General features: G+C 50.0%; 3 protein-coding genes and 2 non-coding genes across 5 annotated transcripts in view; 1 reads left to right on the top strand and 4 right to left on the bottom strand.

Moving 5' to 3' along the window:
* Window positions 1-2,435: 2,435 nt before the first annotated feature.
* On the top strand, window positions 2,436-5,258 carry LOC119283633 (exocyst complex component EXO70B1-like). The gene has a single exon (XM_037563100.1). The coding sequence runs from the start codon at window positions 2,923-2,925 to the stop codon at window positions 4,885-4,887; it is 1,965 nt and encodes a 654-aa protein (XP_037418997.1). The 5' UTR covers window positions 2,436-2,922; the 3' UTR covers window positions 4,888-5,258.
* A 2,554-nt stretch (window positions 5,259-7,812) lies between these two features.
* TRNAV-AAC lies at window positions 7,813-7,886 on the bottom strand. The gene has a single exon. It is a non-coding gene; the product is annotated as a tRNA-Val (tRNA).
* A 2,842-nt stretch (window positions 7,887-10,728) lies between these two features.
* Window positions 10,729-10,802, bottom strand: TRNAV-AAC. Its single transcript has one exon. It is a non-coding gene; the product is annotated as a tRNA-Val (tRNA).
* A 36-nt stretch (window positions 10,803-10,838) lies between these two features.
* On the bottom strand, window positions 10,839-13,805 carry LOC119310834 (cation/H(+) antiporter 15-like). Its single transcript, XM_037586483.1, has 4 exons — window positions 13,541-13,805; window positions 12,440-13,435; window positions 11,693-12,352; window positions 10,839-11,389 (listed from the first exon to the last, which is right to left on the bottom strand). The coding sequence occupies exons 1-4, from the start codon at window positions 13,730-13,732 to the stop codon at window positions 11,033-11,035; spliced, it is 2,205 nt and encodes a 734-aa protein (XP_037442380.1). The 5' UTR covers window positions 13,733-13,805; the 3' UTR covers window positions 10,839-11,032.
* Window positions 13,806-15,784: 1,979 nt separating this feature from the next.
* Window positions 15,785-16,600, bottom strand: part of LOC119354206 — a 4,996-nt gene continuing 4,180 nt past the window's right edge. Inside the window, exon 2 of the mRNA XM_037620913.1 lies at window positions 15,785-16,026. Coding sequence (XP_037476810.1) covers window positions 15,785-16,026 — 242 coding nt within the window. The remainder of the gene's footprint in view (window positions 16,027-16,600) is intronic.

Here is a 16,600-nt window from a genome sequence, read left to right as displayed (position 1 = left end):
TTGCATTTAAATGGAATCATTGTTCCCGTGTTGTTGAAGCACACACATCATAGGACTTGGAAGCATCAGTCATGTGTTTCTACATCATGAAATAATAACATGATGGTTGGTTGGACGCAGATTCTTCTCCATCCTTGAGAGGGCGTCCATGACATCATGACAGAAATAGTCTATTTTCAACATTTTATATTTTTTCCATAGGCATGGAATACCTCACCTGAGTTGCTAGAGAATATAAGGGCGCCTTGTTTTGGGGCAAATCTGACACATGCCATCAGAGTAAAAAAAATCTACGTTTAAAATGATGTCACAAAATTAGTTTTTTTGCATCGCAGATGTTCCATATTCTGAAGCAGTGAATGTGAAAGAAAATTTTCAATTTATTTTTTGACATATAACCACATGACTAGGTCATTCTATTAGTGTGAAGAACTGACAATTATCAAAGAAAAAAATTGTGCCCCTGTCAACATCATACTCACACACGCGAAAAATGTATTCCACTAGCACATAAGCAAATTCTCACTGCCGACGCCATGGAGCTTCAGTGCTTCCTCTGCATTTCCGCTTGCTATTTCATCAAACACCGACTTACTTTTATGTGAGATGGCGTGCTTCGTACTCTAGTTCACATAACAACCCGTGTATCAACTCTCCTTCGAAGCAAAATGTTTACTCGTTTCATCTTCAACTTAGTCTTATACAAGTAGCCTCAAAAGTTTAAGTCTGAATCTCGAGTAGTTTATAAATTTGTTGTGTCTCTCGAACACAAACTCTACCCCCAAGCATCCATCCGTAGTCCACTGCCCCAACCTCCGCGCCAATAATGCCCCTCCTCCATGCCACACCGTCATTTCCACCTTCGTGACTTTTCTCCTCTCAAACACTTTGCACATCCTGTCGCGCATGCCACGCCCGTGGCTTTCGCCTTTCTCAAGGCCACGTCGTTTTCACCATCCACTCATACCTCTGGCTTAACTCATTCGACTATCCGCCGCAAGTTACCCATCGTACATGAGCACTGCCACCACTCGAGCACGACCTCATCCGTCCCGTGCCTACTACGAACCAGTAACGCCGATGGCCAGTCCATGTGCTATTGTTCTCTACCGCAAGCAACATGATCACACACGACCACACAATCGACACTCTGCAAGGTGTCGGTCCTTAGGGAGACCAATTATGGAAGACCACATGCCTACCAATTACGGTCAACACTCCTTTCATTCAGATAGAGGAAACTATACATGGCTTGTACCAAATATTGACTTATTGGTTTCTATTCAATACATTCTCGTTTCTACTTGTTGTTGATGATGCAACTTGAGATGATGAATGCAAGTTCTTTCTCACGACGTGGTGCTCTAGAGAAGCTACACTGCCAACTTCACTCAGTGAGATCAAATCACATACATATGTACTACTTCATTCAAGGGGATGCTCACAACAATATAGGCATATATGCCCATGTGTTCAACAGTGGTATTGAAGTGCATTAAATTATCCGTCTCATGGTGGTTGCCCCATATCTCGTAAAGTTCCTATTTAAGCATGAGAAGACAAACCCAATATGATCATAGTTCACAAAGAAGCAGCCATGCATCCTTAAGGTCGAGAAAGGAGTAGAGCCCAACTGTTGCTAGGTTTGTAGTATCATACACCACGTACATATATGCATTGCATTTACCTAGAACAATTGTTGTAGTGTTGTTAAAACACAAACATCATAGGACTTGGAAGCATCGGGATTTAGGACAATGTTGTCGCAGGTTTCTACATCAGGTAACAACAACATGACTGCTAGTTGGGTGCATATTTTTGTCCATCTTGAAAAGATTCTAGTTTTCAAGATTCTAGATTTCTGTCATAATCATGGAACACCTCGGCGGAGTTGCTAGAGGAGATAAAGACTCCTTTGTTTTGGACAAGGCTGACAAACGTAACCACAACGAGGCAGTCCCTTGCATCTACATTGATGTCACAACGGTTAGCCTGTTTTTATTTTAGGTGTATCCGATTTTCAAGCAGTGAATGTGAAACACAAATGTGACAATGATCAAATCAATCTATTGGTGTGAAACATAAACAATTACACCACCGTCAACAACATGCTCGCGCACATGACAACACATCATCGACATTTTCATTCCCAACGCCGTGGTGCGTCACCGCTTCCTTCACATTTTCGTCGGCTATCTCATCAAACACCGTCTTACTTTTCTCCGAGAGATGACGTGCCTCGTACTCTGATGCACTTAACAACCCATTCAGCAACTCTCCTTCGAAGCAAAACGTTTACTCGATTCATCTTCAACTTTGTCTCTGTACAAGTCGCCTCAAAGTTTAAGTTTGAATCTCTCTCCCCAACACAAAGTCTGCCCCCAAGCGTCCATGGTCCATCATCCTCCATAGTCCATCGGCCCGTACCTCCGCGTCAATCACGCCACTGCTCCACGCCACGCCGTCATTTCCACCTCGGTGACTTTTCTCCCCGTCGGCCACTTTGCACATCCTGTCGCGCATGCCACGGCCGCTGTCTTTCGCCTCCCTCGAGGCCACGCCGTTTTCACCATCCACTCGTCCCTCTCGCCGGGCTCATCCGACCGTCCGCCGCGAGTTACCCGTCCCACGCGAGCACTGCCAGCCACCACTCGAGCCGAGCGCGGCCGCTTCCGTCCCGCGCCCACTACCAGTAAAGACGACGGCCAGTAGTCCACGCGCTGTCGTCCTCCGCCACAAGCAACCGCGTGCGAACGGAAGTCATCGCCTCACCCGCCGCAGTCCACAACCACCACCACCACCCGAAGCCGCGTGCGGGGAGCTGGAAACCTCGTCCAGATCGGAGCCAGCCGCAGACCCCCCGTGAGGACGCCGTCTTCCCGCGACCGACCCGCACACCCACCCACCCACGGGGCGCCGGCGATGGCGGAGGACGGCGAGGAGAAGCTGCTCGCGACGGTGCAGCACATCGTGCAGACGCTCGGGAGCAGCGACACCATGACGGAGGACATCCTCAAGGTCTTCTCCAACTACGACGGCCGCCTGTCGCTCGACAAGATCTACGCCGCGCGCGGCGCCGTGGCGGCCGCGGCGGGCGGCGGCGGGGGAGGTGGGGGCGGAGGGGAGCGCTCGATGCCGGCGTCGCCGCCGCTGCCCCCGCCGCCCGCGGCCGCCGTGCCGGGCTCCTCCGCGAGGCCGCCCGTCACCTCCATGGAGCGGACCGTGCGCACGCTCGACCGCCAGATCTCGCAGTTCGTCACCATGGACCGGCTGATCTGGGCCGACTCGGGCGACGCCGACGCCTTCCTCGAGGCCGTCGACGACCTCATCGGCACCGTGCAGGAGCTGGACGCCGCGGGGACCAACCGCATGCTGCTCGACCGCGCCGACGAGCTGCTCAGCCGGTGCATGGCGCGGCTGGAGGACGAGTTCCGGGCGCTCATCGAGCGCCCCGACGAGGCGGCCCCCTCGGCGCCCGGCGGGTTCGCTTCCGACGGCAGCGACGACGAGGAGTTCTACGGCGGCGCGGACGGCTACGGCGACGAGCCCATCCCGATCGCCAAGCCCGTCACCGACTACGACGTCGTCATCGACGCGCTCTCGCCGGGCTCCATTGCCAACGTGCACCAGATCTCGCGCCGGATGGTGGACGCCGGCTTCGGCCGGGAGTGCGCCGAGGCCTACGCCGCCGCGCGGCGCGGCTTCGTCGACGAGAGCGTCGCGCGTCTCGGCGTCCGGCCGCGCACCGCCGAAGAGGTCCACGCCTCCCCCTGGGAGGAGCTGGAGTTCGACATCGCCCGCTGGATCCCAGCCTTCAACATGGTCTTCCGCATTCTGATCCCCAGCGAGCGCCGCCTATGCGACCGTGTCTTCGACGGTCTCGCCCCCTTCGGCGACCTCGCCTTTATTGCTGCCGTGCGCACTCAGGCGCTGCAGCTCATATCATTCGGCGACGCCATTTCTTCCTCCAGCCGCTCGCCGGAGCGCCTCTTCCGTGTGGTGGACATGTATGAGGCCGTGCGGGACATCCTCCCGGACCTTGACCCTGTGTTCTCGGACCCTTACTCCGCCGCACTCCGCGCAGAGGTCTCTGCAGTGTGCAACACCCTTGGATCCTCAATCAAAGGTATATTCATGGAATTGGAAAATCTCATCCGCCGGGACCCTGCCCGGGTTGCCACACCTGGTGGTGGCATACACCCCATCACTCGGTATGTCATGAACTATCTCCGTGCTGCATGCGGTTCGCGGCAGACATTGGAAGAGGTGATGGAAGGCGACCTTGGTGCTGGCGGTAGAGCTTCTGCTGCCGTGGACCCTGACCGCCCCACGTCTTCACTTGCTGTGCACATCGCATGGATCATGGACGTTCTGCACAAGAATTTGGATACAAAATCTAAGATTTACCGAGATCCCTCACTGGCTTGCATCTTCTTGATGAACAATGGCAAGTACATTATCCAGAAAGTGAATGACAGCGAGCTAGGTGTTCTACTCGGCGATGACTGGATCAAGCAGTTGTCAACTAGAGTGCGTCGCTGGAGCATGGATTATCAGCGTTCAACATGGGGCAAGGTTACAACTGTGCTGCAGATTGGTGGTTCTGGTGTTGGTGCACTCCCAGCCAAGGCAATGCTGCAGAAATTGCGGATGTTTAATACCTACTTTGAGGAGATCTACGCAGTACAATCAGAGTGGGTGGTAGCTGATGATCAGTTGCGAATGGACGTTAGGGCAGCAGTGGAGGATTCAGTGATGCCAGCATATGCGGCTTTGATTAACAGGTTAAAATCAGCTCCTGAAACTGGACGTGACTTGTACATCAAGTACACCCCAGAAGATGTCGAGGCACATATCCAGCACTTGTTTGAAGGAGCAGCAAAGTGATCAGTTGATCAGTACCTTGTGGTTCCGGTGATAATCTATTTTTCTCTGAGATTTGTTAAGTTGCTGGCAGGGATCTTGGTGAATATCTGTTCCTCAGTAATGGTGATATTCTTACCTCAACCTTGTAGTGTTGTATCATTTGTATTTTGTCCTCCATGAAGAAACTATGGGGTTTGACAAATGGTGTACATGATTATGATTGTAGGTGTGTGTATGTCAACTAGTAAGGTGATTATTTTGTAACAAAATTAGGGTCCCATTTTGGTTCCAATCACTCCTTCAGTTTATCATTGTGACTGTTTTATGGGTGACTTCCAATGTTAATTTTAAAACTTCATGTGCTATAACATTTCCAAAGAATTGCTCTGTTATGCTTTTGTGGAAGGCCCTGTTATAATTCTGTGGAAGGTCCAATTCTCTGATTGCCAAAAATCTGTTCAAATTATGAAATCCATGGCAGACCTGAACATGCCATTACCAGTTTATCACTTCATCCATGTAATGTTATCAAGAAAGAGATGCAGATAAATTGGTGAATTGTTTCCGTGCCAGGTGAGTCTTTAAAGATATGCTTCATCATATAACCTAGAAATTTAAACAAGGTGTTCTGCATAGTTCACAAATTTATGTTGTTGTTTTAGAATGTGGACTGGTTGCATCTTCTAGCAGTTATTCTGCGGGAATGAGTAGTCTAGTCTCGGGATGCCGGACTTTGTGTGTTTCACTTTACAGGTTTTTTGTTTTGTAGCTGAAATATCAATCAGTGGCTGTTTTTTTTTCATTGAATTGTTGATACTTTTGTAAGCTGGTATCCCCAGCACTCCATTTATATTTTGCTTTTGTTTTAAGATTCACATTAACTTTCATTAAAAAACGCTGAATGCTCTAAAAACTCGGTAGTGAGGAACTTCATTGTGCAGTGTACGTACCTTTTTTCAGAATTCATATGGTAGTACCCAGAAACTTCCATGAAAGAAAATTAGATGACACAGCTCTATTTATGTCGTCGGTGGTTGCTGATGTGCAGTTGTTAGGATATCATTTAGGCCTATCATAGATACATGTCCAGTGTAGCTGCCAGCAGTCAAATACACAACTGTTATACTTGTCCACTAAGTGACAATATAGGTTCAGTGTTAAGTAATTTTCGTTTCCCATGAAATAAATTTTGTTCGTCAGTTAGGGCATGATGCTGTTATGACCTAGGACTAGGAATAGTCACACAGTGAGCACATACAGAGGTTCCCTTTTCACTAAATTTGCTAGTCCCTCCGATCCGACTTAATTGACGGAGCCTCTATACAATGTCCATTTCACATTGTATAGAGGCTGCGTCAATTAATTTGGATAGGAGGGAGTAGTTAAGTTATCCTATATTATTTGTGTCTGCTAGTTTACCTTTACCGTCCCAGTTTTGTCTGCTTAACGAAATTTCTCATTGTAACTTCCTGCTGGAATCATTTTTGTTTGTTTATTGATGTTTCTTTTACATGATGTTATTTTCTTTCTCTACCGTGCGTAAAAGACGGGGCCTGGTTCCCCTCTCATGTCAGCGGCAGCGAGCAGAGGTCGGAGCTTATGGAACACTTGGAACTGTTGGAAATTGATTAAATTTTCTCTAATACAGCGGAACTGAGTTCAAGGGTATACAGCTTAACAGTATTCTCCATGTTTTTTTTTCTTATAAAACACTCTGTTCCTGAGGTATGTGATGCAGTGGTAACTGTACATTTTTTTTAGTAACACTTGTGACTTTTTATTTCCATTGCAGATAATTGGACATGCCCCTCTTCCCTAACTGTAGATTTAGGAATGGAAACATTGCATATCACCGGACATGCTCCATCATCCTCAGTGCCCTGTACTGGGGCTTGTAGGTTCATGGATGGAAGTTGATTTGAACCAAATGTACCCTTTGAAACTCTGGGGCTCTCAAAGTGATGCCAGGTAGCAAAGGAGGTTGGAAGGTAATGTGCAGCCCTCGGCCTCCACTACCAGATGTTACAGTTCCTGGTATTGCAGTGCACTATCAGTTTGTGTTTATCAATGTTAATTGCTCCTGAAAGTTGCTGGTAAACCTACCGTGTTGATCCATAATCTGGACAACCCAGTGTATTTGGCACCTCTCAGAGGTCAGAACGAACAGATTTGAAGTTTTTTTTTTTTTTTGAAATGGAGGCAAAAGATTTGCCTCGTCTCACTAATTAAGAAGAAGAATGACAAGGTCCTAGAGTTTCATAACCACAAAGGTAACCAATATGCCATATCTGACTGTCCCGTTATCTAGTAGTTGCAGCGCAAACTTCACTGGTGCTGCTGGAATCACTCAGGTGGCGCACATTGGTCGGATTAGGTTGGGACGTACTCAAGGAGAGTCCTGTGTATAAATTATTTCTCTGAACAGGCAAATACTGCATATACATTCAGAAGGCCGGGGCTTGTTGGCTTAAGGCTGTGTTAGACGAAGGTTCGCTGATGATGATTACCCTAGCTGCATCTTCTTCCGCTTGAGGTCCAGGAGAGACTAGAAGATCATGGGAGGATCCCCACATCGAACAGTTTTTGCCTCTATAACTATAACCAAGGTAAATGGTTTTAAAGCAGTTATGGTACAGACAACTATGGATGTTGTTTGCTTGATTGAAGATCTGTTTTAAGGTAGAAACGGCAAGTTTGCATTCTGCACCATGTGCAATGCATACAGCAGAGGGCATTTGGACTGCTGCTGCTGGTGTTTGATTAGTTGATTGTTACTGCCATGCCTTGATTTCATTCCAGTAACAAGTTATTCCAGTATGTTAGAAGAAAATGGGTTTACATTTTTGCATGTTCAGTCAATTATTAAGTTTGGTCGTTGGGAAAAAGGATGCTGTGAAGCCAAATAATCTCTTGCTATAATTTAAAAAGAAAACCCAAAAAAATATATGGCTTCGCCCGGGTTTGAACCGGAGACCTTCAGTGTGTTAGACTGACGTGATAACCAACTACACCACGAAACCGCTATTGCATTAGGTCGCCTCGTTTTGTATAAGTACCTTGTTGACACCGTTTATTTATGTTAACGGTGATTGCTGATGCGCAGTTGTTAGGTTATCGTTTAGGCCTATCATAGACACGTGTCTGGTGCAGCTGCCAGCAGTCAAATACACAACTGTTATACTTGTCCAATGCGTGACAGTATAGATTCAGTGTAAAGTAATTTTCATTTGCCATGAAATAAATTTTGTTCGTCAGTTAGGGCATGGTGCTGTTATGGCCTAGGACTGGGAATAGGTCACACAGTGAGACATACATGTCCCCTTTTCACTAATTTGCAACTTATCATAGTCCCTCTGATCCAATATTACTCGTCGTTGCTTTAGTACAACTTTAGTCCATATTACTTGTCGCTGCTTTAGTACAAATTTAGACCGGACGGAGTATATTATTTGTGTCTGCTAGCTTACGTTTACCATCTCAGTTTTCTCTTCTCAAAGAAATTTCTCATTGTAACCTCCTGCTGGAATCATTTTTGTTTGTTTACTGATGTTTCTTTTACATGATGTTATTTTCTTTCTCTACCGTGTGTAAAAGATGGGGCCTGATTTCCCTCTCATGTCAGCGATAGTGAGCAGACGTTGTAGCTTCTAGAAAACTTTTTTTTTTAGGGGAAGCAAAGTTTTATTGCTTACGTGTGCGTGGGCATATCACCCATAGCACAGCCAGCCACAATGGGCGGAACATCGGACTCCCAGTACAGAGATTCAGAATTAAAACAACACTGACCAATCTTAGCTAATTCGTGGGCTACAAGTACTGGCCTCACGACGACACGCTCGGACCTCGCTGAATGAGAACTACATCTTCATTTGAAGCTTCAGGTCCTCGATGACTGGAGCGTATGGCGACGAGTCGGCACGGGCAAAGTCCAGCGCTTCTTCTAGCAGTTTGGAATCTGTTTCAAAAGCCACCTGTAGCATGCCAAGATCAGCAGCTATGGTGATAGCACATTCCATTGCTCTTAGCTCGGCCCCAAAAGCATCAAAGATAGCATTGGTACTTCCTGCACCTGCATGAAGAATATTACCAGGTGGCGGTCTCCAGCGTGTGCCAGTTTTGGCTTTCACATCCTTGCCAAAAAACTCAGCATATTCAAGACTATAGCTCTTCGTTCGCCGAACGATTTCCTCGGCTGACAGAGGAAGCTCGCCTTCTCGTACCTTGTTACGGTTCTGCCACCACTGCCACCACATGGTTAAAATCACAACTCTCTCTTGCTCTTGTAAGGCCCATAACATATCCAATGTCTCATGTACTGAATGTGCTGCTTCAAGTCGCGCCCGGGCATGTTCCATATCAAGCTTCTAGAAAACTTGGAGGGGCTAGGAACTGATAATATCTCCCCTGGCCCTAATACAGTTGAATTGTGTTAAAATGGTATGCTCCTCAACAGCACTCTGGATTTTTCTTTCTTCTTCTTATAGAACTCTTTGTTCCTGAGGTATGCGATGCACCGATAACTGTAGGTTTATTTTTCGAGTAACACCTTGCGACTTTTTATTTCCACTGCAGATTGTTGGACATGCTCCCTCTTCCTTAACTGTAGATTTATGAATGAAAAGTATATGTTATATTTCCGCTGCAGATAATTGGACATGCTTCTGTCATCCTCAGTACCTTGTACTGGGGCTTGTAGGTTCATGCATGAAAGTTGGCCTGAACTAAGTGTCCACTTTGAAACCCTAGGGCTCCCAGAGTCAACCTGAATAGCACAGAGGGTCAGAAGGTAGTGTCCAGCCCTCGGCCTCCACTACCAGACATCATGGTTCATGGTACTGCAGTGCTCTATCAGGTTGTGTTTATTAATGCTAATTAGTCCTGAAAGTTGCTTACTGACTTGCTGTAGTGATCCATAATCTGGACAGCTCAGTGAATCTCAATGTTGGCACCTCTCAGAACTAGCAGGTCTCAAATTTCAAATTTGGATCCAGTAACCATATGCCATAAGCCCATAACCTATCTTATGGCAGCATGCCTGTCCATTATCCAGTAGTTGCAGCGCACATTTCGCTGCTGCTGCTGCTGGAATCACTCATGTGCCGCACATCGGTTGGATTCGGTTGGGATGCACTCCGGGAGAATCTTGTGTATAAATTCTCTCCTTGAACAGGCAATATTGCATATAAATTCTAGCCATGCCATCGTGATGACCAAAGGGGGTGGTACCTGAGAGAGGCTCTGCAATCTTAAAGCTGTGGCTTGCCTTGCTGGAGTCCCAAAATTTCGTGTAGGTACAACAGACTTTCGGGAGCCGTTGGATCTGAGATTCAACGGCCAAGAAGCCCGTATCACGGTATCATCTAAGTGCTGGTATCACCTGATATTTTCCCGTTGATGGGGCTATCAGGTTGGGAGTGGACCAAAGTAATTTTTCAATCGGACGCCTTCAGCCTGGTGTGAGCTCTGAGCAGCAACGATTATCACAAGTCGGTGATTAGTGCCCTGGTGAAGCAGGTGCAGAGGCACTGTATTTTAATTTTTGATAACTTCCGTTTTGCATTCAGCCGTAGGCGTAGTAATTCTGCAGCTCATGAACCTGCTAGGCCGCTGGGTTGCTACATCTTCTTTTCTTCTTCTGCTTGAGATAACTGGGAGATCATGGGAGGATCCCCCGTCGATGAATTTTCGCCCCTACAACTATGGCTAAGGTAAATTGTTCTGCAGCAGTTAATTATAGAATTGAGTTAAATCAATTATTAAGTTTTGGTCATTGAAAAAAAGATATGCTGCGAGAACTACATGTTCTGAAGTTTTTAATGGCTTGCTGGTGTATTATTTATTTAAAAAGAATAAAACAAATTATGGCTTCGCCCGGGTTTGAACCGGAGACCTTCAGTGTGTTAGACTGACGTGATAACCAACTACACCACGAAACCGTTGCTGAATTTCGTCGTATCTTTCGCTATAAGTATAAGAATTTTCTAAGTACAAAACTATTTCCAACAGCGGGGGTGTACACTGTACTGTACGCAACATACGAACTGCGAAGCGATGAACTGAAAAATGTCTATTTGAATCATCTAGGAGTGATGCTAGGAACTAGACAGGTCAACATCTACAATGCAAAGGTCAAGATCACGTCAGCGCTGCTCGTCCCCGCGCCGGCCTACTGCCGGTATCTGCTAGACACGGCGGTGGTCATTGCCCGGTCCGGCGTCGGCGCCGCGGCCCCGTCGTCGCCGTGCCACACGTCCTGGGCGCCCGGCACGGCGGCGTTGAGCCCGCCCTGGTCCTGCTGCTTCATGATGAGCACCGAGTAGGGCGTGTCGAAGTCGGAGGACGCGAGCAGGTCGCCGATGACGCCCAGCTCCGGGCACTCGCTCCAGTCCGACAGCCCGTTGGCCGACATCACCGGGTACCACCTGTGGCGCATGCCCACGATGACGAGGTCGTAGCCGGCCTTGTCGAGCCCCCTCAGCACCTCCACGATCTTCTCCATGTCGCCCACCAGCTCCTCCTGCACCTGCAGGTTCATGTACTTGCTCCGCGCCGCCAGCGCCTTCACCTCCTCGATGGCCTTGTTGTCCACCCGCCGGTCCGCCGGGTCGTCCTTGATGCCCCGGGTCGGCAGGAACCGGATCACGGCCGCCCTCGACCCCGGGTGCCGCGCCATGCGCGTCGCGTACGCCAGGGCCTCGCGGTCGTCGCCGCCGCCGAAGAAGAGCGCCGCCACGGCCGCGTGGAAGCCGACGGCGCTCGCGCGGCCGCCGGACGACGACGACGACGACGCCGGGTGGTCCTGCATGATGAAGGCGCTCAGGCCCACGCTCCCGGCGTTGCGGTCCACGAAGACCCCCACGGAGCACGGCGCCACCTCCAGCACCTTGCGGTTCACCACGCGGAGCCCCATGGCGGCGCGCATGCCGCCGGCCAGCATGTGGCGCTTGTGGTAGTGGAGGAGGATGAGCGACGTGCGCTTGTCGACGGCGAGGCGGCACACCTCGTCGTGCATGGAGGAGTAGGGGGAGATGGTGGTGAAGGACTGCGTGGACACGGCGCCCTCCGGATGCCGCTGCTCGTACTGGAGGAAGGCGTTGATGATGCGGTCCGAGTCCGTGGACGGCGCGCTGGCCGACGACGTCGGCCCGATCCTGGACGAGGCGCTCCGGCGGAGCTTGTGGGGTATGAACACCGGCGCGGAGCGGCCGGCGATCTCGACGAGCTGGAGGAGGAAGAGGGCGACGGGCGTCTGCGGCGTGGCGTGCGACGCCTCCAGCAGCGACAGCGTGCCCTGGACGTGGGACTCGTCGTGGATGCACGCCAGGATCCGCAGGTCGGCGTCCGCCTTGAGGTGCTGCACCGTGCGCCGCTTGTACACGGCGTAGCGCCGCGCCGGGTCGTACAGACAGCTCGCCACCGGCACCGTCACCGCCGTGATCACCACCGACGAGAACACCAACGCGCTGAACATGTGCTTGTCGATCAGCTGCCCGTGCAACCCAAATCAGTCTTGCATGTCAGTGTACGCACCGGATCACGACTAGCGAGATGATGATTCAGATAAGTTAGTCACCTTGTTGGTGACGAAGAAGCTGAAGGTGATGACCTCGACGATGCCCTTGGAGTTCATGAAGAGGCTGAGAGACACGGCGTCCAGCGGCGGGATGTCAAGGCACAGCGACGACGCCAGGACGCCGGCGAGCTTCCCGAACCACCCAAGGAGCAGAATCAGCTGCAGCCTCCCCCAGTGTATCTCCCACATGTCGGTGCTGAGCCCGGTCATGGTGTAGTAGAGCGGCAGGATCAGCCCGGTCACCATGGCCTCGATCTTCTCGCCGAGCGCCGTGCCCAGCGGCGGCCCGTCGGGGATGGCCAGACCCAGCATGAGCGCGCCGTGGAACGAGTTGGTGCCGATGATGTCGCTGTAGAGCCCCACCAGGAGCACGATGAGCAGGAAGAAGAAGACGTACGCCTCGTCCACCGGGCTGCCCGCCGGCGTGCGCTCGATCACCAGCAGCGCGATCGGGCGCACGACCAGCAGTATGAAGGCGACGAGCGCCGCCACCGACACGAACGCCCAGAGCGACGTGGCGGGGGACACGAGGTACGCCTCGGCGAGCACGTATCCCACCATGATGAGCCATGCGATGCCGTCCGTGGTCATGGACGCCGACATGGCGATGCGGCCGAGGTCCGAGTTGAGGAGGCTGAGCTCGGACAGGATCGGCGAGAGCACCGCGAAGGACGTGAGCGAGAGCGTGGCCGCGAGCGCGAACTGGAACGTGAGCCGCGTCGACATGTGATCCTCCTCCTTGGACAGAGCGTCGCCGGAAAACCCCGCCGCCGTCAGGCCCAGCGCGACGAGGAAGCCGGAGAGGCCGATCGTGACGCCCTTCTTGCCGGACCGGAGGGCCTGCATCGGGTCCATCCGCACACCGATGAGGAAGATGACGTACATGAGACCGAACGTGGCCACCGTGTTCAGCACCGGCTCCCCCCTCGCCGGGAACACCAGCTGCTTGAACCACTCGTAGCGACACAGCAGCGACGGGCCAAGTATAATGCCGCCCTGAAATCAGCACCAAATTGAGCACACACTTTCTCCATGGATCCACATTCACCCCAAGAGATCGATTCAAGCCGACGATCTTGTCAAATCATGGAGCTAGCGTACCATGATGTCGGTCACGACGCGGGGCTGCTTGAGCGGCTTGCAGAGGAGGTAGAGGACGCGGGTGACGACGACGATGAGGACGAGCTGCACACCGAGGAGGGGCAGCGACGACGACAGCGGGCTGCCGCCCTGGAAGATGTTCCGGCCGGTGCCCGTGGTCTGCGGTACGACATAACAGTCCACCTTCTCCATCTCATCAATTTCTCCGGCCCGACGTCGTTGGCGATGGCGCGGTCGCCGCGGGCACCCGTGGTTCCTCTTGCCCGACGCCCGTGGCCTCGTCGTCAGGCTGTTTCTTCCATGGCGGTTTGCATGGTGGATGTGAGGAGGCGAATACCAGAGAAAACAACGACATGTCAAAAAAGTTTCAGAGCATGATAGCCTTGAGAATATATTGTGCTCAGCTTGTTTCGCTCGATTCTTGTGGCTAGGAACTGCAAGCCTAGTGGATTGTTCGATCTAGGCGGGTCGATCTCGCGTCCAAGAATGGCAAATTAAGCTAAATTTGAACGGTCAAGAACAACATCGATGCATGTCATGCAATCTTCTCTCAAGTAACAAAATATGGTTTTGCTAAAAGCTAAATCCGAGATTTTCTTATGTCTAAATTTATGCCTCCAAACTATGAAATACTCCCTGTATAAACTAATCACTAAGATCTAAACACTCTTATATCAGTTTACATAGGGAGCACTACATACTAAAAAGATATCGAAGACCACGTTGAGAAACTTCTTAGCAGATGGCGAGCCAGGAATTTATCCCGTGGAGATGCCGTTGGCAGGCAACAGAGCTCCAGCAATGGTCGTGGGGTCCATCAACGGGATCGCAAGACAAGACGCAAATGAGAAGGTGGATAATAGAGAGTAGAGGAGAGTGCAAAAGAGAAGGATGCAGCTGTAGTTTTTGCAGGTGGCCATGGTGTGCTAGCACATGGGTTCAATGCAATGTGAGGATCTTGTTTGGATAAGGATGATATGCATTTGTATGTTGCTGGTGGAATTTGTTAGGTTAGTGAGTGAAAACTCAAATGATGCAATGAATGTGTGCTTGTATATCTTTTGTGATATTACAATCAGCTGATGCATCTGCTATTGTTGAACTATTTAGAGTGAATTACTTCTGCAACATTGTCAACAACTGTGAACACAAGTTTGAGGAAGTTGTGGATAGCAGAACCTTAGTAAATCATACAAAATCTTTGACAGGTTCATTGTGTGAGGACATAAGAGAATGATCATGTGAATATCCATCGCGTCACGGTGAAGACTAGAAGGGACTACTACATGACAACATAATTTACAACATGGCCTAACAATTTTCATAAGACCAATACCATTGCATAGAAAAGGGGCACCTAAACAACTTCACGGCATTGCATAGGACTATACATCACAAAAGTCCACAAAATTCTCATCATTTCAACACTCTTCAACAAACCTACCGCTATTAGATATCCTGGGACATTTGATCAGGTGCATCTTGTGTCATGTTGACCTCAACAGCATCACCCCCATCTTCTTCCGCACCCGAGAGAACCCGATGTTAATAGGTTCACAGGGCCGCATTCCATCTTTGTCGCCCACAAGATCATCAACATGAAAAAGGCACGACAGAGGTCTACGCCAGCCCACAAGTTTGCGGTGTGGTTTAGCATTTTGCAACTTGTATGAAACTACACTGGCATGCAGATCAAGTTGTTGTATATTTACATGTGTGAGAATTTAAAACACAATCTACGATTAGAGTATATGTGGGTCCTCACTCACTTGGATCCATGGCGAAGATATATGGGGAAATACTCACGTCTATATGTGATCATCAAGGACGGTTACGCAACTGAATTCTTTCTTGTGGTAGACTGGTGGTGCACGTGACAGTGTTCTAGCATTTCCTCAAGTAAACACATGTAACATATATCTAATAAAGATAATGGCTTGCATTCTTAATACTCAGAGTTACTAGCAACGAGCGTATAGCATCGTACCGTTGTTTACCCAATGTTAAGACATGGATTCTGACGCCCATCTAGTCCGAATTAGAGAAGGTGATTTGATGCACAACATGATCATCTACATATATCATTACAGTTCTACCTACCATAACGCTATGCAGACCTGCAGAGAAAGGCTCCCTCCTGACCTACATCAAGTATGCAATATGCTCAGCTAAAGGATCCGGATGGCTACCAGCATAACGAAGCTACCACAGTCAGCAAAAAAAAATCCTCCTTCGGCTGCCATCTCAGTCACCCAGCTCCCACAATGGTGAGACGGTGAACTCAGCATCGAACCCATCGACCTGGTAATCTTTACCATAGATGTCGGGGTGGTACACCAGTTTCTCAGTGATAGCATCAACATCAATATACATGGCAATGTCCTTCAGGTAGTCAGCATAAACTTCCTCCCGCTCAGCCCAAGAAGCATCCCCATGCCGAGAGATCCACGCGTCGTCACCAACACCATGCACCGGCATCGTCTTGACTTCATGTTCACAGAAGACAGAGACAGCGACCATTGGTTTCACTTCGCACTACTAGGAAAAGGGTTATAGATGAAATAGATACTGATGGCGCACCTGACATGTGGTGCGCCACTACAATATAACGGTGGCACACCAGATACATGGTGCGCCACTAGTAATATTTTTTTTCATTTTTCTAAACATATTAATGGCGCATTATGTAGACAGTGCGCCATTACTAGTCACCATTACTAAGTTTTTCCCCCTAGCTAATGGCGCACCGCCAGGGGATGTGCCATTAGTAATCTTCCCCCTAGCTAGCTAATTCGCCCGATCCCTTCGTCCCTCCCTCCATTTCCCCCTCGCTCCACACCCGCTTCGACGACCCCCGCGCCCCGCCTCGCCGTCTCGGTCCTCGCCGCCGACCCACTGTGCCGCCGCCCGGTCTCCTCCCCCGTAAGCCCCCCTCCTCCTTCGCCCGTCCATCGCCTTCGGCCTCCTGCCCCACCCGCCGCCGCCCCACCCGCTGCTACGCTGCCATCGCCGTCGTCCTTGAGCTCCTCTCCCCTCTCCCCTCCTCTGAAGAAGCACTGA

This window comes from Triticum dicoccoides, chromosome 1A, assembly GCF_002162155.2.
Source record: "Triticum dicoccoides isolate Atlit2015 ecotype Zavitan chromosome 1A, WEW_v2.0, whole genome shotgun sequence".
In the NCBI taxonomy this organism is placed as follows: domain Eukaryota; kingdom Viridiplantae; phylum Streptophyta; class Magnoliopsida; order Poales; family Poaceae; genus Triticum; species Triticum dicoccoides.
The sequence above is the reverse complement of the archived record's forward strand: the minus strand, read 5'-3'. Positions and strand labels throughout refer to the sequence as shown.